Here is a 27,002-nt window from a genome sequence, read left to right on the forward strand (position 1 = left end):
CGCCATTGCTGCTTCCCATCCATGCGACAGCACCACGCCAATGGAGCTCTTAATCTGGCCCTAGGCCAATTATTGTGGTGGTCAAAAAAGAAATTCTTAACAGGGTAGCAGTGAGAGCCTTCTCATCTATGTTGGATCAGTTAATTAACTGCTGTCCTTCTAAAAGCCTTGCAATTATCACCCAGCTGCAAAGACTGCAGTTTGGATGGCGATGTGATTATGGAGAGACCTAGGATAAAGAGGTATACGATTTAGGTTTTCCCTCAAAACTAAAACATAACGGTAATGTCTTTATCTTGCTGCCCCTTGTGTCCAGGAAAAACCCTTAACCTCATCATTGGTGCCCATTGTGTAATAGCAACAAACCACCAACAAGACCTACAGCAAGATGCAGGTTGAATGATACAGAAGAGCATACATGTCTATAGAGTCTATTCTCCAAAGATTATACAGAGGCAGAATGTGGATGGAATATATAACTACAGGTGGGCGGGTTGTAGACAGAAAAAAGGCATCAGAAGTACTGCCGTTGGTAGCACGTGAAACTGTATGGCTGCATTGCCTGAATTAGATAAAGGGCCCCCGTTAAGTGTTCGTGGCTGACTTATGGGATTGTCTAGTTATTAGTAAATATGTTCAGCTCATCACACATTACTCCTGTTTATTATTAACTTCTCTGTACAACTGGAATTAAAGTTGCCCACAGACATGAGATGATAGGTAACAAAGAGGGCCAAGTACATCCGATGAGGGAATGTTTATACTGCTATGGGTGCTCTGTGTCCTACAATGTCTGGCAGCCAATCTAATAGAGGAAGCATTATTCAACATTGTTCTCCCCATAAACCAGGCATGCGTGTGGAATGCCAAACACATGCACTCTTGGCTGAAACAAGCAATCATGTTTAAACGAGTAGGATTCAGTGGCTGGACCATTCACACAGTCATCTCATGTCTCTGGGCACTTAAGGTGCTGCTGTAAAAGCCATCCTGAGATCCCTTATGCTGACAAAGGCTGGGGATGAAGTGACACTGACTCACTGACTGCTAAACGTTCAGTTCCTGTCAGTCTCTCAGTGCAAATCCAGCATTAGACTGCCAGAGAGGCAGGTGCAATTTTTCTAACAACTTTGTTCAGTGCTGCAATCTTATCCTCCAGGACATGGTTCTTCTTCTCTGCACTCTTCTGTCTCTGCTCTGTCACCTGCAGAGCCTTCATCAGATGGGCATTTTCCACATATAGATCCTTCAGCAAGAAATCCGATTTTGCATTCTTCTCCAGCTGTTTAAAATACAGAGGTGAATAAAGTCATTGAATGGATTAATTGAGGTAAGCACACCAATCAGTAACCAAAGAGTATGCGAAAATATCCATTACATAGGGTGCCAATATCACAATAGATTGTGATTAAATACCTCTTGGCTGCTTAATAAAAGTAGTTTTTAATGTCTCAAAATATATGTACACGATAGAACAACTCCATAAACACGGGATGCAGTCACATCATATAAAACACAATGGACTAATAACAAGAGTCCTAATGTTATAGGGCAATGTAAGGGCCCATTCACACTATCTACATTGGAGCTGCACTGGCCATTGTTTCCAGGGGAACCCCAACGCAAGATAAAGTTCTTACAAAAAAAAACAAAAAACTGCGATGTGCTGGGATAAGCGCTTTTGAGCACAGGGAGTTGCTCACCTGGCACCACTGCTATTCAGAGAACGCCTTGTATTTTCTTCAATTAATACAAGGCGTTCTCTGATTGGATAAGTTGGAAAGGAGGGATGGATGATGTCACAATTTTCATTTACCAGCAGCCCTCCAGATATCAGATACTTACATTAAGCCAAACTAGGCCAATGTAAGTATGCATAAAAGATCATTTCTGAAGTTCCACTTTAAGCACATGCTAAACAATGACAAGCATCTGCAGCACCAAAGACTGTTAGTGAATATTCCACAGGAAGCTACTGACAAGCTATGCTGGCCACACCTAGGAAGAGACTTGGCGAGATACAAAAGATATTGGCCTCATGCATTAGACACCATTCAGCCAGACAGCTTTGGGCACCATAGAAGTAGTATGGTCTGCTAAGGATATAGTTACAACATTATCAATATTATAATGCACCAATTAAAATCAGATTTGCCCTCATATATAACTATGTGTACTTGTTGAATATGCCCTAGAAAGCTACTGATGGAGTAATTCTGCTTCAGCATGTAAGTGTCTGAATGAAGGGCTCGTATTGTTTTCCATCCAATTTCAAACTTTTTTTGCTTGTACTGTATTAAAAACTTCAGAAATAAGCTTCAGAAGTAATCCGATTAGTTGCTATAAGCAATACAATCTGTTTTTTCTTCGGGCACTTTTACATGTGTGTTCCTTTGATATCCTTACATGAATGGACTACAAATGACTATACTAGTTACACTTTAAATAGACTCAGTACATTTAGAACATACCCTGCTGTTCTATACCAACTAAAAAGGGACATTGCATTGACAAGGGTGAACAGCACATGTCCTTGCATGCACTGCACAGTAGGATTTGCATAACAAGCAAACTTTTTCAGCACAAAATGAACTTATAGCCTTTTGCAAATGACTTCCTAAAACAGAACATTCCATAAATATTTTGCCATGCTCACATGGATTAAAACAGTTAGTTGCTGTAAGCTGTAAGACCATTGCATGAACAGTCCAGGATAACTTTCACACTTCCCAGAATGCACTGGTACACTTACCTGTTCCTTTAGCTGGTCCACTTTTTCCCGCAGCATGATGCGCACATTCTTTAGATTAATTTCTACCTCCTGCATCCGTTCCTCCATCCTCCGCAGCAGCCTCTCATGTTCCTCCTGCAGGAACATTATAAATGAATGTGCGAGTATACACATGGTTCCCTATGGCTAGCTTCAATGCAGTTAAAGGCGCACACTACTGAAAGCTGGTTTGTAAATGTACAAGTGCCATTATCAAGTCATCTGGGCACTGTTGCAGGGGTGTAACTAGAAATCACAGGGCCCTGTGATTTCTAGTTACGCCCCTCGCAGATCCCACTTGAGATCCCACATAGCTTACCTGAGAGTGACCCTGCAGAGCCCACCGTAGACTATGGTGGGCTCTGCAGGGTCTCAGGTGGGCTGGTCACACCCCTGCACACCTCTTACCTGTCAGCCCCAATCCGCTGTCCGCCTCCTGCACGGTCGCTGGCGGGCCCTGTCTTCTCTTCCATCGCCTGGCCCCACCTCTTCTTATGTCACCTGGCCCCGCCTCCTCCATTGCCGATGCTGGGCCCAGCATTCTTTTCCGCAGCTGCTGGCTATTACTGACACAGCAGCGGCTGTGAGGAGGAACACGCCGCTGCACAGATCGCTGACAGGTTGTTGGTGATCTAACAGTGACACGTTGCTCCTCACACCCGCCAGCAACAGCCAGCAGCCTGAGATGCCATAGCGACCCAGGCGGCCAGCATGGCAGCAGGGGGATGTCCTGGGCGGGTCCCCCTGTGCCCCATAGCTGCAACCTGGGTCGCTATGGCGATTGTTACGCCACTGCACTGTTGTATATACCTTGTGAACAATCGGCTGCCATCCTGCCTTTTAGTTTTTACCCCTAAACAGCGTAGATGGGGGAATCTGTTGATTTTCTTCATTCAGCCTGCATTAAGTTCAACCAATAAGGGATTTTAACACCCCTTGGAGAGATTACTTTAGAACGGGGCAGCATGGCCAGTCACTGGTTTGTAAAACATGTCAGCGTGGTGTATTTATGTGCACAGTAAAAAATAAAAATGTGGCTTTATTATGTAGACAGAGTACTAAAAAAATCACACTATTTTGTATTTCATAAATATGCTAAGTAAATATAGCGAGTTATATGTACTGCATGCACCTCTGATGTACCTGTTGCATTGCCAGTTGTCGATTGGTCTGCTCTGCATGAAACCTCAATCGCTCTTGGAGCTGCTGGACCTTCTGCTGCTCTTCCAACAGTCTGCTCTGCAGATGTGACAGCTGTTCCTTAGGGACAGAACTGCTCACCTTCTCCTTCCATTGCTGGACTTCCCGCATTTGTTGTGACTGTGCAAGGGTCAGCTTGCTGTTGGCTTCCAGTAGCTTTACAAAGACAAAATCATGAACAGAGACTGCACACATATACACAACAGATATATACGTTGTACACCAAAAATCAATACCAATGCAGGCAGTCTAACCATCATACAAACAACAACATTACAGTGACACTAAACTCAGGAGTTAAACCTTAAAAATGTATTGAAGTACCCAACAAAAATGTATCTTAACTATAATTGTATAAAAAAGTTATCTTATTTGTGTATCACTCGGCTGTAAATTCTCAAATCATCTCTGAATTGGTGCTTGTCTTTCTTTCTGGAGGGTGGCTACTATTGTCCCCATAGTCCCTGTGTGTGTTGTAAAGTAGTCACCGCTCCAAGCTTGCTCCTGCGATAGACTGCAATCTCACGTTTATTTTACTCATTTGTACTATCTTGGAAGGGAACTTAGAGCGGTGGCTACTTTACAACACACACGGGGACCATGGAGAACAAAAGTAGCCACCCTCCAGAAGGAAGGACAGTGTCAGCGCCAATTCAGAGATGATTTGAGCATCTACAGCCGAGAGATACACAAATAAGATACATTTCTGTTAATAGTTAAGGTACTTGAATGTATTTTTAGGATTTAACGCCTGAGTTTAGTGTCACTAAGTTACTCAGCAATTACAAGCACTCATAAGGCTACACAATTACAATGCAACCACTACTAGAGATATTTGGCTAGTTTAAGGACCCATAATAATAAATTATATTTCATTTCAGGGTTTCTGATGGGCTGCTACACATCCTCTGTATTCTTGGGGAGCCATCTTGCCCTAAGCTGGAATGTCTATTTAGGTTTAGAAGTTTTCAGGCTGTAGTCACTCGGACTCAGATTGATAGTGTGGCTTTCTGAAGTCTCTCCTAAGCTCTGGTGATCATTTGCTTTTGCCTGCTGCTGCGGAGGAGTGACCCTAGCAATAGTGCACTAATCAGAGCTAAGGAAGTTTGTACCTACCTGGACAACGACTAGGAGGTTTATTGGTAGTGGTGCATGCTGGAAGAGGATATACATATTTGGGGAGTGACCCTGGGAAGTCAGTCTTCCCCCCTAGACCTCCTGCATGGTGGAGGGATGCTGTGGATTGTTTGATCCTCCTAGGTCTGCTGCTTGAGGTGGGTGACCATGTGCTTGCATTATGGCCTGGGTTCAAAGTCTAGTTTGAGAAGCCTGGGAATGGCGATTTCTCCTCGAGGAGTAGGTAGCTGCAATACCCAGTATCTTACAGCCAGGAGCTCAGTACAAGAATTAACAGGCTAGATTAAAGGCACTTTATCTGTGAAGGTTGTAGGTACGTTGTTCTCTATTCTGGTGTCTACAAGACCATAGGTGTCCTGTGCATTGCCAAGTACTTTGGGGCAGCTTTGGAACTATGTACCCTAGATAGTCTATGTACCCTAGACAGTCTAGGAGCCTAAGGAGACCCTTAGGGGGTGAGTGCTACACTTGTCTTAATATACAATACCAAATACCTCAGGTGTAACTTGGAGTGAAACAATGACTTTACCTGATCCTGAGACGCCTCCATTTCTGCTCTTAATTGATCCTGGGTTCTCCTTAGAGTCTGACATTCCTCCTGAGCTTCTTTTAATTCAACCTTCAGCCCTTCTGTTTGACTCACCTGTTCAGTTATTACAAAACAAACACAGTCCTAAAATAAGGGAAAAGCTGTGTTTTTTCTATATACAACAATCAGTTTTTTCATTCTCTGATGCAAGACACCCTGTGGTAGTGTACAGAAACCCATCTTGCAATACTGTTCTTAAACCTTCGAATGGCCTTCATTACGTATATACAGGTGTTTATTCAGCGTGCACTCATTCATTTTACCTTGTCTGTGGCTTCTTTCAGTAATCTGGTAACAGACTGACACTCTTCTTCCAGAGACTGCTTTATATGCTTTAAAGATGATACTTCTTCTTGAAGTGCAGCCACAACCAAGAGCTGTAAAAGATCATTAGGGCCTCTTTAGAAAAAAAGGAAAAAAGGCGAAGGAGCAGGATGGAACATTTTTCTTCAACAAACGAAATTCTAACCGTGTATGTGGTTTTCATTCGCGAAACTCCATTCACTTGAAAATAAAAAAAAAATTTGTTCGACATTCGCCAAGTCTCTGATGGCATTATCGGGTGGTAAAGAAAGATCTTTTGTTCGGAAATTTACTAGTGTATGGCCAGCTTAAGTGACACTAAACACATGAGCTAAATCTTAAAAATGCCTTAACTATTAACAAAAATGTATCTTACTTGTGTATTACTCGTCTGTAGATCCTCAAATCTCTGAATTCATGCTGACTATAATTTTATAACAAATGTATCTTATTTGTGTGTCACTCGGCTGTAGATCCTCAAATCATCTCTGATTTGGTGCCGACACTGTCCTTCCTTCCGGAGAGTGGCTACTTTTGTTCTCCATGGTCCCTGTGTGTGTTGTAAAATAGCCACCGCTTCAAGCTCGCTTATGTGCATGCTCTCACTGGGACACCCCAAAATCCCAAATAACCCTAAAATGATTCTCTATGTCATTTAAGGGATGTTGGTGTCAGATAACATAAAATTAAGGATATGAACTAAGACTTGAAAAAGTTGGATGTTCTGGTTATGTTCTGTAGCACATCTAAAAAAAGTTTTCTCAGAAATTGATCCAGCAGAGTCCACAATTCCCCCATACAAGAAAGCCACTTTCATTTTTTTTTCTGCCAGCTTTAGAAAATTATAGCTGACTGAATTTTGAAAGAAAAATGTAATTTTATTAACACTAATACAAAAAAATATTCTGCAAGCAATTATAAGTGTTATAAAATCTACTCTTAAAAAGACTCTTTAATGATTATTGACATAACCAGACTGATTTGTTGAGGCCTCACAACAATAAAATCTATCTATCCAGTCCAACTTTTCCTTCTAACTTAGTATAACTACTTTTCAGTGCATGGGCCGATCAACGATCATTCACCAGTGCTTTAAAGGAGAACTATGAGGTGAGTGCTTTTCACTCACCTCATAGTTCTAGCCGACCGGTGACAATGAGACTGTCACAGGTCGGCTTAGTAGATCGGGAGGTGAGCGAACACATACCGGCGTTCGCCCCCCCCCTCCCCGCTCCACCAGCGCTGACTGGAGGAACGGACGGGGGAGGGGGCAGGTACAGCTGGCTCTGCCTCTAGATAGGCAGAGCCAGCTGTCACTCACGCAGCTGGGCGGATCCCGGCATAATTGTCGGGATCCGCTTCAGCTGCGGCGTCTCAGTATACCGCGAGCTACAGCTTGCGGTATACTGAGCATAGGGTGACGGGAGGACGCTAGTTTGTGTCCTCCCGTTGCCCTAAGGAGAACTATGGGGAAAAGCCTTAACCCCATAGTTCTCCTTTAAAGAAATGTGTGAGAAATCACGGAAAATTCCAGCAAACAACAAAGTAGAGCCTTTTTTTTGCTGTCACCCCTTTCTAAATCCAAATGCTGTACTATATCACTACCAGTTCTAGGAATTTACTGGTAGTGCCTGGCCAGCCCCAGACTACATGCAGTATCACAAATGATTGAGTGTTAGAATTCTATATGTGATATAGGAAAATGAAAGTGGTCAAGTCCAGATAAAAATGTAGACCATGATTCAATAGTGCAAAGTTTGTAAAAAACTGACCTGTTTGTTGCTCTTATCTAACCCATTTAGAAGATCTTGTTTTTCCTGCTTGTGTTGAAGAAACAGAGCTTCAATCTATTTTAAACAGAGAAGGAAAACCGACATGCAGTTCATTTCATGTAAATGTCTTTATCTTCTTTAGTCCTTTCAGATTTGTCCAGATAATCACAATGTTAAAGCCCAACTCTGACTTTTATTTTTAGTTTTGGATAGATGCAGAAAGAATAACTATTCTCAAGTTTTTATTGCTGTTCATAACTCTATTTGGGAGATTAAAATTCACTTCCTGTCCCAGGACACCAGGACAAATAAATGACGGTAAATGGTTTGCCATTATCACAGGAAAACACAGATGGTTATGATCTGACAGAGGTCCTCAGCCGTTTGTTGAAGTCCATGTCTTTCCTGGAGAGATTTCAGAAAAAGACTCGCACCCGACAGCGGCACAGACTGCAGATACAAACCTGAAAGAAGTTCTATCCCTTCACACTCTATATAAAACCAAAAAAAAGGAGTTGGGCTTTAAAGGTTAATTTTAGTTGGTTGTCATTGAGACAAGGAGTACCTTAGCTTTAGATAGTTGCAGATCTTGTTCCAGTTGTTCTCTAGCCTGGCACCAATCAGTCTTCTCTCTCTCTAATAAATGAAGCTGGCTTTGAACTCTCTCTGTGGTTGCTGTGGCCTCTTCCTTCTGCTTGGAGACCTCTTTCAGCCTACTTTCAAAGTGCTGAATGTTCTCCTGGCCATCCTTGTTCTGAATCTTTAGTTGAGACACCGCGCTGGTCAGCTGACATAACTCATTATGGGTCTGAAGATTCTGCAGATGAGGTACACATAATTATGTACATGCTTTTTTCAAGTTAACACTATCTGTGCCCTGCGCTAACTACATGTTTTGCAGTACAAATGGGTAATATTTAACAGGAATTTAAAGCACCGCTGTTAGGGCTGCAACTAACTAATCGATTAATCTAATAATAATAACTGATAATGAGAATAGTTGTCAACGATTCTCATTATCAATTAGTTGATTGGATCTCATAGTTCTCTCATCCATGCTGGGACCTGGTGTTTTATATGACCCATGCAGCTGGTTGCCCAGCTGTGAGGAGAACTTGCTCCTTCAGGTCCCTCCTCTGCTGATTGACAGCAGGTAGGTGCATAGCCAGCCTGCTATTGGCTACTGCAATTTGAAATTGTCAATAGCAGACCGGCTATTGCACCTACCCACTGCTTGTTCTGTTCACATTCAGCTGCTGACTGCGGAGTCTTGCTGCCGGAGGCCAGTCCTTTACCCACCAAAGCTATTCAAGCGCCATGTGCATGAATAGCTTTTATGAAGCGGAAAGGTTACACTAGGGGTTTAATAGAACCCCCTAATGTCACCTTAAAAAGAGAACCTGTCACCTCCAATGTGCTATATGTGAAAATTAAAAATACCCCCCCCAAAAAAGGTAGGTTCCCCAACCCCCGCGCATACTAACGAAAGTCAGGTGCATCTACGTATGATGATTACGCTACACGTCAGGTAAAACTGCGTGCGCCAAAGTGAGAGCAAAATTTCTACTGCCAATATGGCTGACACTAAACTGATTGATGACTGGGCTATATACACACACATATATATAATATTATGTTTATAACACCCCATTTCTGTCTTTTATTTTAAATAAAAGATGGTATTTATTTTTTTATTCTTAAATCCGATTAATCTAAAAAATAAAATTGGCAAACTAATCGATTATGAAAAAAATCGTTAGTTGCAGCACTAACTGCTGTGCAGTAACCCAAATCATGTAATGTAATTTGGTATTTGGTGAAAGATGATTCTGCTTGGTTGCTGCGGGTTAGTACATGTGATTGTTTTATTTCATTGTTCTAATATTTTGTCATAGTGTATAGGTTACAGCAAACAGAAAAATATAAAGTCCAAGACAGCCCCTCCACACAACAGCTAGGCTGGTGACCTGACGTTTACAGCAGTTAAGCAACACAGTTGGACCACCTCCCTGTTGGCAGCTTGTGACTGGATAGTGAAAGAGCAGAAACAGACTGATGAGGTCATCTCTCCTCCTGTCAGCATTGTCCTTGTCATCACACAAGAATACAGACACCTGACTCCTAATACTGTACCTCTCTTTCCCAGTCTGAGTGCTGCTGTAGAGGGAATCACTAAAGACTGAAATCCAAGCTATATATGCCAGTTGAGTTTTAAATATTTTTTCAATCGATACACAACTGCAATCATTGCTGTTTTATAAATATCTGCCTGGAGTTCATCTTTAACCCTTTGACATGTCCTACACATTATGGCAATCAATGGGTTAAAACAAGCTGTTCTCCTGCACCATAAGTGAGCCCAAGACTACAAAATCGGTGATTAGGTAGTCAATCCTCAGTACATTGAACCAAGAAGTGCTCAGCTCTGAGCACTGCTCGCTTCACAGGTATCAGTTTCTGGCCAGCTGTAGTCTGGTGACGCTTTGTCCTTGATCTGCTTGTCCTCAGAGGACGCATCAAGGGTCTTTAAGATTCCTGATTTCTCCATAAAGTGAACCTTTCAAGAAAATATTGCTATCACATAGGGGGCTATTATACCTCCTCGTGATAGTAATAAAATGAAGTGAAAAGTGTTTAAAAACAATATAATAAAATGCATTAGAAATAAATCCCTCCAGAGTGCTTGGGGATACCCCAAATGTTATGCAATTAGCCTTCTCTACAGAATGGTAATAAGGCTTTTCTACACAAGATGTGCCTGCTTTTTAAAGGTAAATTAACTTTAAGACTTTGGACACCTTTTGTTTTGATGCACATGGAATGTATTTCACTAACTTAACCTGAAATTTCAATTGAATTTTAATGTTAGGTGATGTCTAAGTGAGATGATTTGCAGCTTAATGATAGGTCATATCATAATATGTAATATATTGAAAAGCATACCTCCTGTTTGCACATTTGCAAGTCACTTTCAAGCTGTTCTTTATCCCTCTGCCATACAGCCTCAGTCTGAAGGTTCTCTCTCTTTAGCTCTATAAGCTTTCCCTGGAGCTGCTCTACAAGTGCAGATGCTTGATGCTTTTCTTCAATCGACTCTCTGAGTCTACCATTCATTTGCTGTACGGTGCCATAGCTCTCCTCTCTCTGTGCAGTGAGATCAGATAAGGTGCTTGTCAACTGAAGGCTCTGTGTGTTCATCTGGCAAAGTTCATCCCAGTATTTCTCATTCTGATCAAAAAAACATATGCAAATAGTTAACAAAGAGGTCTATACCTGAATTCAATTGCCTTGCTCCTAGCCCTTATGAACCTCGTCCTCTTCCCTCCCTCAAGCAAGTTACACTGACCAATCCCAGCTGCTTTGCCACCTCTTTTCTCTATTGCAGTCTTAATTCTGTTAACCTAATAGAGAGTGTGGCTTTACCTCTTGCTTTATTTTCTGCAGTTCTTGTTCTAAATCGTCTCTTTCTCTTTTCCAGACCATTTGCTGTTCATGTTTCTCAGTCTCCAGAGCAGTAATCATTCCCTGCAGTTGCTCTAGGACAACGTTAGCTTTATCCTGCTGTTCAGTGACCTCCTGAAGCTTGGTGTTAAGATGAAGAACTGTCTCCTCATGCTGTACATTTGATTGTGAGAACTCAATCTGGTAGTCCTGGTACTGAAAGAGAAAGGAATTGACCTTAGAAATACTTATAAACCCCAAGACATTAATGGTGGCTTTTCAATCTAAACAGAAAGTTGACCCTTCGTGCAGTTTTAAGGTTCCTGACTTGGCGAATAAAGTTAAAAAGGAATGTATGGTGGTTTAGAATATATTTTCTTCATTTATTAGGGCTAGGACTATATAACATTGTTTGGTAAATATGAACTATTGCATATTACTTTTTTAGTCAGCAGGTTGACCCCTTTTCTCCTTTCCACGTTTTACAATTTCATCTTAAACGCTCTCTTAAAATCTTATGTTGTAAAAATCCAGTTTACAGAGCTCAGTGCTATTTCTCTGGTTATCCCATCAAATATTGCCTTTGCATAAAAGCTGGATTAAGCTTTCTGTGGTTCCCTTCCTCTGGATTAAGCTTTCTGTGGTTCCCTTCCTCATGTCACAGTTCTCTAACAATCCCTAGATAACATGTGAAAACAGAGCCTAGAATAAAGACTTTTGAAGGTAAAGTCGAATTTGACACAGTCTGTCTGGAAACAATATCACCCCTCCTTTCCCAACTGGCTGGGACTTTTTTATTTTTTATTAGTGGAGGTCAGTCAGCATACAAAAAAAGAATTACAGCCAAAGCAGAAGAGAGGCATTAAGAAAGAAAGTGAAAGTAGTCAAAGTGGGTTCTTATACTGAGTTTTCATAGCCGACACCTAGATTGCTAGAGACCGGTAACAGGGCTTCCAACAGCCTATATGCACAGGTACTGTTACATGAAGCAGCAAGAAGAGTAAAATATGAATCACTTTAAGCTAAAATGTACACACATATGTATCATACAGAGAAAGCCAACACAGGCAATGCCAACAGCCTTGAAACCAGAACAGAAGGGTGGGATGTTCATTGGTGAACATCCTTTTGTGCCCACCCTTGTAGGGGCAGGGGATATACCTGAGTGATCTGCTGTGTTCTCCAATAAACATACAGCGAAAGTTAGTTTTAAGTGAAAGTAACTTTTTACAATTTTGTAACCAAGGATCAGTTTGTGTTCTTCACCTTTTTGTTTAATTGTTCCAGTTTGTCCTGGAGGCACTCTCTTTCTTTCCTCAAATCCTCAAGTTGAGTTCTACATGAAGGAAATAAAGCACAATAAATGTCAGCAACATTGACATTTTTAGCAAAGGAACATAAATCAATTAATACATATCAGTGCTAACCCAGTGCAATGTTGTGCAGGGAACATTGTGGCAGGTGTAACCTCATAGGTTCCAATAAAAAGGGTAGATTAAGGGCCATCCCTTAGTCTGGTTCACATTCTGTTTGCATGACTTCATTCCATTGCTGAGGTGGTGTCATAATGTTAATTATATGGAGGGGATTGCCGCTGATACATAATGTCCATATAAGTATGTTCCCTTTCTAAATCAACGGTCTTCCGTCTAACCTAGTACAGGGTTCTGTCTGGCTGACTACACTACCTTGGATTATGCTGGTGATTGTGGAAGTGTTTAAATGCTGCTTTGGCAGGTTTATATGTTCCTAGTATGTCAGGCTTAGAAATATTTAACCACACCCACCTTTGCCTTGCTGAGATTTAACGAAATGCACTTTTGGACACAATTTTTACACTTGCCCGTATGTGAAGATGCCACTGTGCAGGGGACCCCTTGGCCCCCTGCAAAGGCTCATAAAACATCATGCGGACACACCATTAAAAAAAATACTGCTGCAAGATGTAAAGTAGTCTCCTTGTTTTGGAATAACTCTAGGTGCTTTCACTTTATACCTGTAGCAGTTAAGCTGCTACAGGTGCTCCTATGGCAGGGTCTCAAGCTTATAGCATGTGCTTAGCGTTAAAAAACAATAAATACTGAAGATCCAGGACACGGCAAAGTAATGTAACGTATCAAGAACAGAATGAAAGCATGAAAAGACAAATAAATAAAAAATATATATTATAGGAAAACTGTTCCTTAAATTCCCTTTCAGAATCAATTACTTAAAAGAGAACTATGGGGTGACCTTTTTTCCCCCATAGTTCTATTTAGGGTCACGGGAGGACATATACTAACATCCTCCCGTGACCCAAAACTCAGTATATAACAGGCTATTGCGCGAGTGGCGATATATTTTCGCTAACTTCCCGATCAATAGAGCCGACATGTGACAATTTCAGTGTAACTCACTCACCCCATAGTTCTCCTTTAACCAGTTGACATCCGCGGTGTTAAACCCCCTTAAAAAACAGCAGAGCTCAACATGGCAACAATTACATTATTGTCTACCAAATCTAGTTACAAGAAAATAATTACTGCCCAATTATATTAACCTTTTGAATTAAACATTATTGTAATACATAGTTATTACCTGTATTGCTTGTTGGTGTCATCCATTTTACTGAGATCTTGTTGGAGCCGGTCAGCCTTGGTCCTGAGGAATGTGTTATCTTCAGAAAGCCTAGTCAGTTCCATCCTAAGCAACGAGAGCAGAGAATGAACATTATCATCACTAGATATAAACAGAAAGTGGTATATTAGTCAACAAGAGCAAACATGAGCCTAAAATTTAAAAACGAAGATTTGCTTTGTTATTTGGAACAGTTAGAAATGGCAATCATGCCGTGGCAGTACTCTGAAAAACATTACCTTTTGTTTTGAAATCCTCCTGAAACATTGCAGTGTGCTTCCGGCTATGTGAGGGCGCCTACAGTCTCATATTCGTATCTACAGTTTCAGATCTAAGGCACTCGGACTGCTAGTCTCAGGAGATTTAGCGTGAGAGTCAGCGATGCCACTGATGCTCACTGTTGTTCTTCCTGAATGCTCTGACAATAAGCTCATTAGAAAGACAAAAAGGACAGGGGAAGCGCCAACAACCAAAAAGATTTTGGTTTTTGGTTGTTGGGGCTTCCCTTTTCTTTTGTCTTCTTAATTACACACGTCGGACACCCCGGTCCATATGAACCTGAAGCGGCACACCTAACCTTAGAGACCCTAGCATATTTACAGATAGATGAATACAGCAGGTTACCCAGCTGTGAGATGGTCACATATAAAAGATTTACAATAAAGGGATTATTGCTTTACAAAATTATTCCTGAATGCGATCAAAGGTCACCACACTTACCTGGTACCCAGGCTGGGTATTACCCTCGGTCCTGTTTCCATGCCATGTTTTCCCTGTCCAAGGTGCTTGGCTTCCAGCCTATTGCAGGTTGCAGGCCTGCAGACAATCTACTCTTGGCCTCTCCCTTATAGAACCAGTTCACTTGTTGCTCGTGGTTCGAGCAACAAATCTGTATACTAGCTGCCTGACCCCCTGTGTTCCTAGTTACCTTCCTTCTCGTTTCTCGAGGCCTCTCTTATATAGGAGTGTTCCTCTGCTTCCGAGTCTGCCTGTGCTTCCCAGGATCTCTGTGTTTTCCATGCTTCCCAGGAGTCCTGTGCCTTCTATGTACCTGTGTATTTCCCACTATGTTTTCTCCTATACTTTATTCTCTCTGTGTTCTCAGTGAGTTCCTGCTATTGACAGCGTTTTCTCCTTTGCATTCACCTGAGTGCTGTGAGCTTGTTTGCACTGTCTGCCCTGATTTAGTGTTCCCTCTCTCCATCTTCTGAGTGTCTACTCTTCCCTATCTACCTACTTCTTTTGTGCATCAGCCTGCTGTGTGTTTTCTGTTCAGCAGTGCTGTTTGTGTTCCCTTGTGATCCTGTAATCTGTGCATCCTTCACCTTCTTCCATGCACACACCCTGTGTGTTCCTACGCACATCCCGTGTGCATTTTTTGGTGCATCCTACACCTTCTGCTACACACACTCCCTTTGTGTTCCTGACACTGAATACTGAACCCCTGTGTACGCACATCTCCTGCGTTTATCTTCCTGTGCATCCTGTACCTTCAGGTACACACACTCCCTGTGTGCTCCTGCCACTGAATCCTGAACCCCTGTGTATGCACAACTCTTGCATGCATCTTCCTGTGCATCCTGCACCTTCTGCAATGCACACACTGTGTATTACCCATGTGTTCCTGACACTAAATCCTGTACCTCCATGGACACACGTCTCGTGTGTGTACCCTCCTGTGAATCCTGCACCCCAGTGTAATGCACATTCCCTGTGTGTATCTTGCACTGTATCCTACCGCACACAAGTATCATGTTCCTTGGGTGGAATTAGTCTCTTCCCTGTTTATTTTTGTACCAGGTGTCCCTGCACAGCTATTTCTCAGTTTAACCTGTAGCTGTGTCTGCACGGCTGAGTTAGAGGGCCGCAACCTGGGAGCGCAACATCCCCCCATCAGACACTCTGAAGAAAACATGGCGCCCCTTAGATTCTGCGCCAATAGCACACCCACGAAAACGTGCCGTTACCCTGTCCCTATATCCCAAGTGTCCGTACACTCCCTGTGACCAGTATCCCAGGCCCGATTCCTGGCCATGCCAGTCCCGTGAGGGACTAAAATCTCAATACAAATTAGTAACCTAAATGCAAGATTCTAGTCCATCACAGGAGTATGCTTGGAGCGGTGGCTACTTTACAAGACACACAGGGACGATGAGGAACAAAAGTAGTCACCCTCCAGAAGGAAGGACAGTGTCAGCACCAATTCAGAGATGATTTAACTGTCTACAGTGGAGTGATACTCAATGAAGATACATTTGTATTATTAGTTATGGTACTTGAATGTATATTTAAGCTTTAATTCCTAGTTCAGTGTCTTGGCTTGAATTTTACTACTCCACCAAATACTTTTAAATATTTTTGAACAATGTTTTCCCTGGGACTGCCACATTAGAACTTCAGAGGATGTTAAGACAGGGAACTGCAGTCTGCTGTTTGAAATGTTTCAATGAACACCAACATACATTTATATTATGATTATCACCAGTATGATGTATTATTTTGCAATGTTACAAAGCAACACTGACTATAGAGTAATATAGTAAGTGTGGTAAGTATACAGCAAGTGAATATGTAGATGGCCAACAGTTTGGTACAGAATACCTGCCAACTGGAAAACATGAGCAGCTACAGAGGGATCAGAGAGCTGCATGTGGCTCGTAAGACCCCAATTGTAGACCACTGATCTAAATAATGAGGTTTTATCTTTTAACAAGCTTTACACCATCCTGAAACAACTAAAAGAGCGCGTTCATTAAAAGCATTGCTTAAATAATGAATCATTAAAGAAGAACGATGAGGTGAGTGATTTTCACTCAACCTCATAGTTTGAGCCGACGTGTGACAATGAAACTGAAAAAGTGTTTTTCCCCCATAGCTCTCCTCAGGGTCACGGAAGGACGCTAGTTTATGTCCTCCCGTGACCCTGAGGAGAACTTTGGGGAAAAACACTTACCCCATAGTTCTCTTTTAACCAAACGATTTCCAGTAAACAGCAACGTTTGACATTTTCAATTGAAACTATATGCTACCTATGACTGTAAATGAGCCCCAATATATCAATACAATGTTAAACAGTTGCATAATAAACATAAAAAGCATAGCAAGATAAAACACTAAGAAATGTCTGTTTATGTCACTAATTGCAATTCAATTCTGAACTTTTGTTAGTATGATCAGTGGTCAAAACAGTGAAGAGTACATGAAAGGAAAGAACAGTGCATCCTATGGTAAATGAAATTGCAAATGCACAAAATTAAATATACTGCCATTGGTAAATGTTTAAATGGTAAATGAATAAATGGTTAAATGGTACATTTAGGAATGTGAAAAATAAAATAAAAAGGGAAATCTAATTTCATTTTTGTACTTTGCTTTCATATTTGTCCCCAATGAACAGTGGAAAATGACCCTGCAAAAACAAATTCTTAGTGACCTGAAAAAAACCAGTAAGGATATTACACACATTTATAACTCCTTCTGCAGGTTTGATCAAGCTAAATCAAAATGTCAGTGGTGGGTTAGTAGTGTATCAGGTGCTCATTCAGTGCAGTTTGAATGGAAAAAAAAAATCCATCGTCTAACCTGTCATCCTGACTTGACAAGGTTTCTTGCTCTAGCCTCCGTACCAAGTCTTCTAGCTCAAAAAGCTTGTCTTTGACATAGTCCTTCTCTTTCTGCAGCTGTTCGGTGGCTTCCTGGATTTGTTTGGCTGCTAGCTGTTCCATCTGCTGGCACTGACTCTTTGCTCCGCTGAGATGCCTGTGTAGGAGGTTTAGTATGTTGTCCTTATTCATCAGCTGCTGGCATTGTGGGAGATTATCATCAGCAAGCTCTTTGACAGTTCTGCTTAGGGGACGGCATGCGCTTTTCGGTGTGCAATCTCTACCTAGCTCCTGCTCGAGTCCTTTATCCCTCATCAGCTTGTATTCCAAGCCGATATGGCCTGCTAACACCGCCACCTGTTTCTCCAGCTCTTCTTTCTCTCTGTCAAGCATCTGAAGTGCCGATTCCAGGTTTATGACAGGCGCATTGACTTCAAGCAACTGAAAGGTCAGGTCTTTTGATTTGTCCCTACACAATAGGCTTTCATCTTCTCTTTTTTTTGATTGGTCGTTTAGATGTATTTGTTCTTCATCATCTGCTTTCTGGTGCATCACAAGAGTCTCTTTAGCCTTTGTTTCTTCATGCAGCTGTGCTCTCAAAGAAGCTACCAAGCTCTCCATCTCTTGGAGTGTCATCAATACATAATCCTGTGCTTGTTTTAAAGACTGTGCTTCTTCCAACACCTCTACAGCAGACAAGACCTGCTTGTGTTCTATGTATAAAGCTGCAGAATGACTTTGGTTCTGTGGCGTGTTATTTGTATTGTCCATCATTTGATGTTTGTGCTCTGTACCTCCCACCTGTAGAGGAAATAACTGCTGTCCTTCGTTCCCCTTTGTACAATGATCACAGTGTCTTGTCACTGAAGACTGCTGCTCTTTTTTCTTGATTAGCTGAGAGTTCTTAGCTTTTACCACAAGTGCATTCAAACCCTCAATTTCATGGTTAAGCCTATTAATGTGATCTCTGTAATAGCTTTCCAGCATTTCCTTCTCAATAGCGAACGTTTTACAAATACCCGTTTGTTCCTCATTTTGTTTCTCTACCAGGTTTTTCTGATCATTTTTCAATTCCGCCATTAACACCCTCTCTTTTTCTTGCCATCGACGAATCTCATCCATGTGATCCTGTATTAAGGTCTCCTTTTCCAGCTCATGATTTTGTAAGAGTTCATTCTTTTCCTGTAGGTGCTGTTGTATTAAAGACTGGCAATACTCTGTATACTGGGATTCAATCTGTGCCAGTTTCTCAGCAAGTTCTTCCTCTGCCTCTTTCCTATAGATAAATGGATGTTCACCTGAATTAAATATCATTATACATGCATTTTCCAGATCATGCCTTAAGAAAACTTTATTGAATCCAACATTGGCTAAGAAAGCCGTCCCTGACCATCTGTATCCAGTAGCAAAAAACAAAACTTAGCGTCACTTATAAAGAGAACAGCTCAGTGTAAATAGTATTTAGAGAGCAGTAAACATTTCACATATAATACCACATACATTACTGCATTCCTTGTTGCTTTTAATCTGCTGCGGGATTTAACCAACCAGAAATAAGCAGGATTTTTGTCTCTCCTCAGTAACACATGTCTACTCCTAAACAGTGATTAATACAGCATACTTATTTCATAAGGAAGTGCAAAGTAAAATGACTACAGAACACAGTAACCCATAGCAACTAAATACATTGAAACCCTAACTGAAGTGTACCATAAACAATTACCATTTTTGTTTAAAGCAGGACGGGTACAATTTTTAAAAAATAAAATAAGTGCTCGTTATTGTCTAGGGAAGCAAATAATGTTATACTCACCTGATCCTCGGAGCCGGCTTGCTTTCAGACTGGTCCCTTTAGTCTCTCTCCCCCTCCGCTGCAGCTGTCTAAGGCCCTGTAAACCATCACGTCCAACACCCAGTGTATAAGACATGAGGATGCAAAGGGACATCCATCACTACAGCACAGGAGGAGAAAGGCAGGAGGGATTGCTGTCACAGGCGGCTGGATCTGAGGCTGTATTTTCCTCCCTAGACCAAAACAAACACTTACCTTTTGCAGTGCAGGGGGAAGCCCCACTTTTACCCGGAGTATTCTTTAAATAAAGTACTACTTTTCTCCCTTTTTTAATCCTTTCTTGCATCCCAGTGCTGTTAAATTTTTCCGTGCTCTTTACGGACACTTCCCGTCTATATGCATGCCCTTCAGTGATGTCTGCATGGCATTTCTCAGGGCAGGTTTTCTGATGACAACAGTGGGCCGTGCCTGTACAACTGCATAGTGTGTATCAGAAACTCACGCGACAAGCTGACATACACAGGGATACAAGCACAGAGCATTGTCACCCTATATCAGAAAGTGCTTGAACATCTTCATGGCAGGAGCATTATTTTAATTAAAACTGTAGATTTAATATGGACGATTACTTTTGAAATTACTTTAACCTGTCAAAGCTTGTATAAGAATTTGGGGTTTGGGTTTACACATACTTTGACTCCAGTTTAAATGATTTCTGGCAGGTTTTCAAAGGATTTCTTCCCTTAGCACTTCCTTATTAAGTCTGTATGGGGGGGGGGGAATTTATAAAAACTGGAGCAGTTGCCCATGGCAACCAATCAGCATCTCTCTTCAGTTTGCTCAGGTAAGATGTGAAAATGAGACAGAGAAGCTGATTGGTTGCAGTGCAAATCTGCTCAAGATTTTAGCTGCTCCAGTTTTGATAAACTCCCCCCTATGTGTCCACTGTTACTTTATAGCAATCAGCAAAAATGTAAAGGTTTTCCACTGGCACAACAGAAACTTCAATATAAAGTACAGACATAAGCGGACTACATGATGTATTGCAAACAAGCATGTGAACATGCAGAGCCAATCAATCATACATGCTGGAAAATGTGTTTTAGAAGTAGAGTATACATGCTGTACGGCAGTAAATTGTTATATGTGCCTATATAACAACAATTTCATCTGAAAAGGTTCAGTTCCCAAATTGAACACACCAGGATAAGAATCCTTATTTTCATAACAGTGACGTTTTCAATGGAGTTCAATTAGATTTGAAAATTACAGTCATTTGGCTGAAAAGAAATATCCTCACCCTGCTGTTAAAGTCCAACTCGGGACAGGAGTACCTTTCCAGGTTTATATCTGTAAACATGCCTTAGCCTCACCGGCAAACCTCTATTCATGGAGGTTCTCTTTATAGTCCTAAAAAAAGATTTTTGTACATGCCCGATTTTTGCAGCTCCCGCTGTGCTTCCAGGCCACTCTACCTGTAAGCCAGCACTATGGTCGCATGTCAGCCCTCCTCCAGGCCATTCACAAAACTAAGCCTGGGGCCATTTGCTTTGCGATTATCCAGGAGGAAAGGGGGCCAGGTGAAAAAATTTTGCATTTCCCATTACTTTCTGCGTCAACAAAAAGGTGACAAGGTGAACCTCCCCAGAAGGATTTAGGCAGCAATAAAAAGTTGGCAGGGTTCTAATCCTCCCCCCTACTCTATCCAAATCTCTAAAAGTTTAAAATATTATTAAAAGTTTTTAAACTATTTTGAATGCGGATTAAATCACTTACATTGGATTACATTACTCCTTGATGTATTAAAGTTTTAGCTTATTGCAGAAACAGCTGGTCCCCTGAGCACTGGTCCTGATCGGGTCGTATGGAGCCATCCCTGTGTGTACTGGTAAGCTGTGTGGGTCTCCACAAACACACAGGCACACAAAGTAAAGACCCCCCCCCTCTGATGTAACCTTGTACTGGACAAGAAATCCAGGGAAGCAGCTGAGCTAAGAGAGTTGGAGTCAGCAGTTCAGAAACATTAGGACTGTAAGTGTCTGAGCAAAAATATAAAGAAATACTTTTCTGGGCAATGTATATTTGTTTAATCCGGATTCATTACTGCAAATAAGTTTGAGAGTTTAACACTACTTTAAGTTTTGTCTATACGTATACTTAAAGGCCGGCTGCACAATGCATTACTGCAGGCACGTTATTGTCAAGAGGTTAATCCTATGTTACTAACTGATTAAAAATCTCCTGCGGAGTTGCACTTTTAAAAGTTTTTGTCAAAACAAATACATTTTGAAAGAAAGATGAGCATTTTTTCATCATGACGGAGATCTTACCTATTATCTCTCTCATGTTACCATAAATTTAAACAATACTTATAATATTTAACAGATTGCCAATAGAGCAGTACATGTTGTCAGAGTTCTGCCTTGTGCCATAACAGGAGGCCTGGTTTACATAGGGAAAACTAGCAACATTAAAATTCCCTGCTGGACCTGCATTGCATGGAATAAAGTCAGAGCGCTGTGACAGGCTGGACAGAGAGAACTGCAATATCATCTCTTATTTGCTCACTAAAAATCCACTATACATTCTCTTTCAAAAAAATTGTGAATATTAGGGATGCACCAATGCCATGTTTTTGGTATCACGCACGAGTACTGATATTTATCTTTCAAGTAACGATACCGATTCTTCTGCTAGCATGGAGCTGGCTTACCGATCATAGATATAGTATATAGATATAGTATATATCCCAGGTACAGAATCCCTCAGTACAGACTTGCACAGCACAAGGGAGAGCCGGTTACACAATGTCCAACTGTTATGAACTCCACATTATCTGACATGACAGAGACACCACAATTACTGTATAGTGCCCTCATGGCATGCAAATGATAAAAACTAACAGGCTACTTTGAGATAGCTGCATATCACGATTAATTTGTACTGCTTTATTGTATAGGCTGGAAGAGTGCATCTAAACCCCAGAACAAAAAACTGTAATATATTGCAGCTTAACAGTTCTTAGACCTGGTGGGGGCATCAGTTTTATTTGTTCAGACTTTTAGATTTCATTTGATCCTGCCAGTAACACACTGTGACACAGGGTCATAACACTTATTCACTGTACATATCTATACAGGAACAGCGTGGTCACCCTACAAAAGGAAGTGTGTTAGATTCTTGATTTCAGAACTGGACAGAGCTGATAACAGTACTTGGAATTTCAGTACAGCACAGGTACTGGATTTGCTGATCACTAGAGGAAATTATGTTGGATTTCAGACAGGAGCAATAGTTTTTTTTCCCCACTAAATCGAACAGATATAGCAAAATGCTTTCACTAGTATATTTTACATACCATATGCAAACAGGTTAGAAGTTAATTGTCTGGGTTTACGAACACTTTAACCAGCCATGGGCATATGGCTGCATTTTTTCTTTAACCAGTTGACATCCGCGGTGTTAAACCCCCTTCCCATCCAGGCCATTTTTCAGTATTCAGTGCTGCGGTACAGTCTCTGAAGTGGTCTCTGAGGCCACACATTGCGCTCTGCCTTTCCTAAATGAAAACATAAAATGCAGTGGCAGTGTGCAGTATTTCCAGTGGTGTGCAGCAAGGAAAAACTGTGGGTCTTTCTACAAATATTGCTTAGGGTATGAAACCGACAATCAAAACATATCCACTATTTATTGGAAGAACTATACTCAATAAGCTCTTCGGCAACACGATTACATTTGCAAGACATTGCAGCACTGCAGGTATACCGCTATGTGGTTACTATCGGGTCAACAGCCAAACTGTAAGGGTTACAGCAGCACTGCAATAAGAATGAGCCCCGGGTGTTGGTTTAGAATAAAACAAAAAAAAGTAATGGAAGACAAAAAGGAATTACAAACTTAAAAAAGCATTTAATTATTTAAAGTGTATCCAGATGGCGCAAGTAAAAATATGAAATCTTATCTCCAGCAAGGTGATATTTTTTTCAGGTTAATAGTTGTCAATAAAATAAGTGACAAGTGCCCAGCACCAAATGTTAGGGTGTATCCCAGTTTTCCTGACAGAAGGGCTGGGATGTAACAAAACACAACATCCAATGTAAAGTAAAATGGCATGCATTTTGTGGTAAAAATTCACATTTATCTTACCATAAGTGCAGTTTTAGTGGTTATTTACAAATAATACTGAGGCATATGTTATATAGACGTACATAACACATAAAGAGCACTGCCATGCATGACAAGCAAGTCCCTTAAAACTGGTTCTTGTGACACACATGCATAGGGTTGCAGTCCAGCTGCATATAGGGTAACAGAATACAAAACGGCAGCAAGCAGCATAGGTTGAGGCAGAAGTACGAATCAGAAAAGTCATTGAACATGAGCAAAGGAATGGGGTGTATGCACTAAGACCAGCATAAAGCATCTACTCTAGAATACCATAGAGTAAATAAGTTATATCAGACCTCATTGACTGAACTTCATGCTGGTGGCTCCTCTTTAGATCTTCCTCTAGCTGCTCCTTCTCCCTGGATAGTCGCTGGCCCAGTGCAGACACTTCCTTTGCATAATATTCTTCCATGGCAGTTCTCTCTTTCTCAAACCTCTTCTCCATTTGCTGGAGCTGAGCAGTTTTGGGTAGCTGTTCTTTCAAGCCATCTATCGCCTCTTGATATTTTGCATGGAGTTCCTCAAGATCAGCCTTCTGCTCCTCAAGTTCACTGATTTCCAGCTTGAAGCTCTGCTCTGTGTCTTTCCTTTCTTTTTCAAAGTTAACTTTCATCAGTTCCACTTCCCTTTCATAATAGTTGACCTAGAAATGACAATACAATGTAAGAATTTAGAAGAATCGCAGATACTTCAAAAGCAAGAGGTTGGGTGAAATCCACAGGATGACCCTCCCCTTAAAGCACACACATTTTCTGGGCACATCCATGCCATAGTGGCGGGGCAATACATGAGTTGTGGCCAATGGACCTCTGTTCTAGAAACTAAAATTTTACATAATTTCCAGTGAACTTGCCACCAAGAAATGCCTATATAGTTTTTTTTTCTTTTACACAGTCATCCTTGGATGTTTATAGAAGAAAGAAATTGCACAGAAATAGCAGGCTCGTTTTCCACTAGTTTTCAGTGAAATTGAAAATAAAAAGAGTTCAAAATATATGATTAGGTCACAGCTTTTGCCTGCCAGGACGGGTTGGCTTTGACCTTGGAGGGCTAGGTCACACCACAAACAGTGCGTTCAGGGCTGATATGGTGCCGAAACGCACTGGATCGCATCCCGGTCGGCTCCCTGTGTTCAGGGGCGGGAGGGGGCCTGACTGTGCATTGAAGTCAATGGCACCACAGCCACGACCCAAGTCACAGCACAATCAACCTGCTCCCGAGCACGTGGCAAGTCAATACCTGTGTTCCGGTCCAATGCACTCAGAACAAAATGCTCCAAAGCGGGCCGGAATGCACTGTTTGTGGTGTGAACTAGCCCTTATAGTTTAGTTCAGGGCTCAAAATTTCAGGTTCTGAACTACTAGCCAGTCCTTAAGAGTTACTCGACGAGAGAGTGTAATCCCTAATACACCGGCTGAATTTCCACTCGCCCTCACTTCAAAATGCGAGCAGGCGAGTGGAAATTTTGAGCTCTGGTTTAGTTGTTTCCTAAATAAAATACAAATATAAAGGACATCTCTCTGCAGGGAAGATGAAATGTAGTAAAACACTTTCCTCTGTCTCTACAGTCAACCTCTGAACATAAGAGACTCCCCTGATTAAAAAACCACTGCCATTTAGAGAAAATATGAATCAAGCATCCAACGCGTAAAACTCATTTTAAAAAGGGAGAGCACAATGTTGTATATTTCCGCAATATATCAGATAATCTGTCCTTCTCACCTTTGTTTCAAGTTGTATTTTGAGATCTTCAATTTCTTGCTGCAGTTCTTTCACTTGATGCTTTGTCAACTCAGCCTCCATGGTCATAGAAGGAGCTCCTGACATGACAGGTGACAAGCCTAAAACAATATTATGACATATGCAAAAGCTTCAATGTTACATTTAAAGAGGATTTACTATTTAAAATGTATGTTTGGTGTGACTTATATTTGAATTTATTAGACAAGGCTGGCACTAGTCTACACATTCAGAGCAGGCACAGTAACTTACCATTGAAGCCTGCAGCAGACACGCTTCTTCTCAACCTTGAGGTCAGTCCCTTTTTTGCAGGCGTATCTGCTGTGACGGAAACAAATAATTACAGATCCAGAACAAGGAAAACATGTAACACAGTTCAGTATAGAGTGGTTTATAAATATACTACCAGCATTACTATGGCTGTGGTGGATCTTTTCTTTTGTCTTGTGGTGCAGTAACTTGTTATCCTTTATCTTAGCCAGTAAGCGTGTATATTTACTCTCGCTGTGCTGGGATTGGAGGGTTTCAAGCTGGATCTGCAGTTCATCATTCCGATCACGCAGTTCCTGCATAGGGAATGCCATGATTAACCATTACACACAGTGATCTGCACAATTCTAAAAACAAAATCTAAATGTGAGCACAACAAATAAAAGGAAGAATCAATACAGCATAAACATCAGTCAATCTCTATACTCTCTCTGATATAAACCATCATATTATTATCCTCTAGTACCAAACAGATGCTGGCTCATGCAGGACAACGATATGGATGGCTTCGGTTAGGTTTGGAAAGCCAATCCAAGTGTCAAAGCTGCCTTAGTCGCTACTGTCTCCAGAGGTGTTAAACTACAGAACAAAGGAAAACTATTGCTTCTTTAACGTATACCTATAGACAAAACATTTTAGTTTTGTATACAAAAGAGTAGAATCCCTGTCAGGTTTTTATTGAGGTGTCTTCTTTAGATAGATTCACACTCTCTAGTTGGCCACCAGGACAGAAAATAATGAGAAAGGTTTATGTACGAGAGAGTTATGTGAGAGAGAATACCTTCCTCAGGATTTCTATTCACTTTGTTTCACTGGGACAAGAAAGGAAGGCAAAATCTCACCAATGGGACACCACAAAAATAATAATAGTAAAAAAAAGATACAAAAACTGACACGGGTTTATCCAAGCCCTACTCTAAAACTAGGAACATATGTACTTTAAGATTGAAACTGATATTTGATGCTGCAAATGCTGTACCTACTTTATTATATATGAATGGAATAAAAAAAATGAAAGCTAAAAACACACAACAACCTCACGGGCCATAATGTCATTTTCAAAACTGCATCACGTGCATGAAATAGGGCAATCCTTGAATAGCCATGCAGGAAAAACACAAACCAATATCCTTAGAAAGGCCCACACAAGCTCACCTTTACTCTCTGCCTCCCAAGAGAAGAGCAGTTCCAGTGCAAGTATATATTCAAGTCAAAGAATAAGGGCAAGGTAAAAGGCACAGGTTAGTAAATTAGGTTTTGTATTAAATACAGTTTAAAACATCACCAGTACAACATAGGCGTCACGATCTGGGAAACCTGGGAACAGTGATAGGTAGGCTCCGGGGCTTACGGAGCGAGTTGAAGTAGCGAGGTGGTGTAAAGCCTAGGATGCAGGTAAATGAGGACTCCAAAACTAGGAGGCTGTGCATTATCGGGGCCGCACTAGAGGCGCAGAGAGCCTTTAATGGCCAGAATGATTGGCCGACGGAAACCTTCCAGGTTGTGGCACTCTAGCGCACCTGCAGAGACTCAGAAAACTAGTTGCAGCACAGAGTCACTGGACACAAAGGCAGACAGGGCAAAGCCTGTACTCAGACTGCAG

The 27,002-nt window shown here is 41.3% G+C and overlaps 1 protein-coding gene across 1 annotated transcript in view; it reads right to left on the reverse strand.

The window, feature by feature from the left end:
* Window positions 1-939: 939 nt before the first annotated feature.
* The window catches only part of NINL (ninein like), an 88,399-nt gene continuing 62,336 nt past the window's right edge, over window positions 940-27,002 (reverse strand). The window contains exons 14-28 of the mRNA XM_018573289.1: window positions 25,536-25,695; window positions 25,382-25,447; window positions 25,112-25,230; window positions 23,686-24,032; window positions 13,790-13,894; window positions 12,479-12,548; window positions 11,195-11,428; window positions 10,715-10,999; window positions 8,337-8,588; window positions 7,772-7,846; window positions 5,960-6,073; window positions 5,637-5,750; window positions 3,914-4,126; window positions 2,753-2,866; window positions 940-1,282 (exon numbers count right to left, since the gene is read on the reverse strand). Coding sequence (XP_018428791.1) covers window positions 1,091-1,282; window positions 2,753-2,866; window positions 3,914-4,126; window positions 5,637-5,750; window positions 5,960-6,073; window positions 7,772-7,846; window positions 8,337-8,588; window positions 10,715-10,999; window positions 11,195-11,428; window positions 12,479-12,548; window positions 13,790-13,894; window positions 23,686-24,032; window positions 25,112-25,230; window positions 25,382-25,447; window positions 25,536-25,695 — 2,460 coding nt within the window. The 3' untranslated portion in view covers window positions 940-1,090. The remainder of the gene's footprint in view (window positions 1,283-2,752; window positions 2,867-3,913; window positions 4,127-5,636; window positions 5,751-5,959; window positions 6,074-7,771; window positions 7,847-8,336; window positions 8,589-10,714; window positions 11,000-11,194; window positions 11,429-12,478; window positions 12,549-13,789; window positions 13,895-23,685; window positions 24,033-25,111; window positions 25,231-25,381; window positions 25,448-25,535; window positions 25,696-27,002) is intronic.

This window comes from Nanorana parkeri, unplaced genomic scaffold (genome assembly GCF_000935625.1).
Source record: "Nanorana parkeri isolate BGI_ZX_2015 unplaced genomic scaffold, ASM93562v1 scaffold46, whole genome shotgun sequence".
In the NCBI taxonomy this organism is placed as follows: domain Eukaryota; kingdom Metazoa; phylum Chordata; class Amphibia; order Anura; family Dicroglossidae; genus Nanorana; species Nanorana parkeri.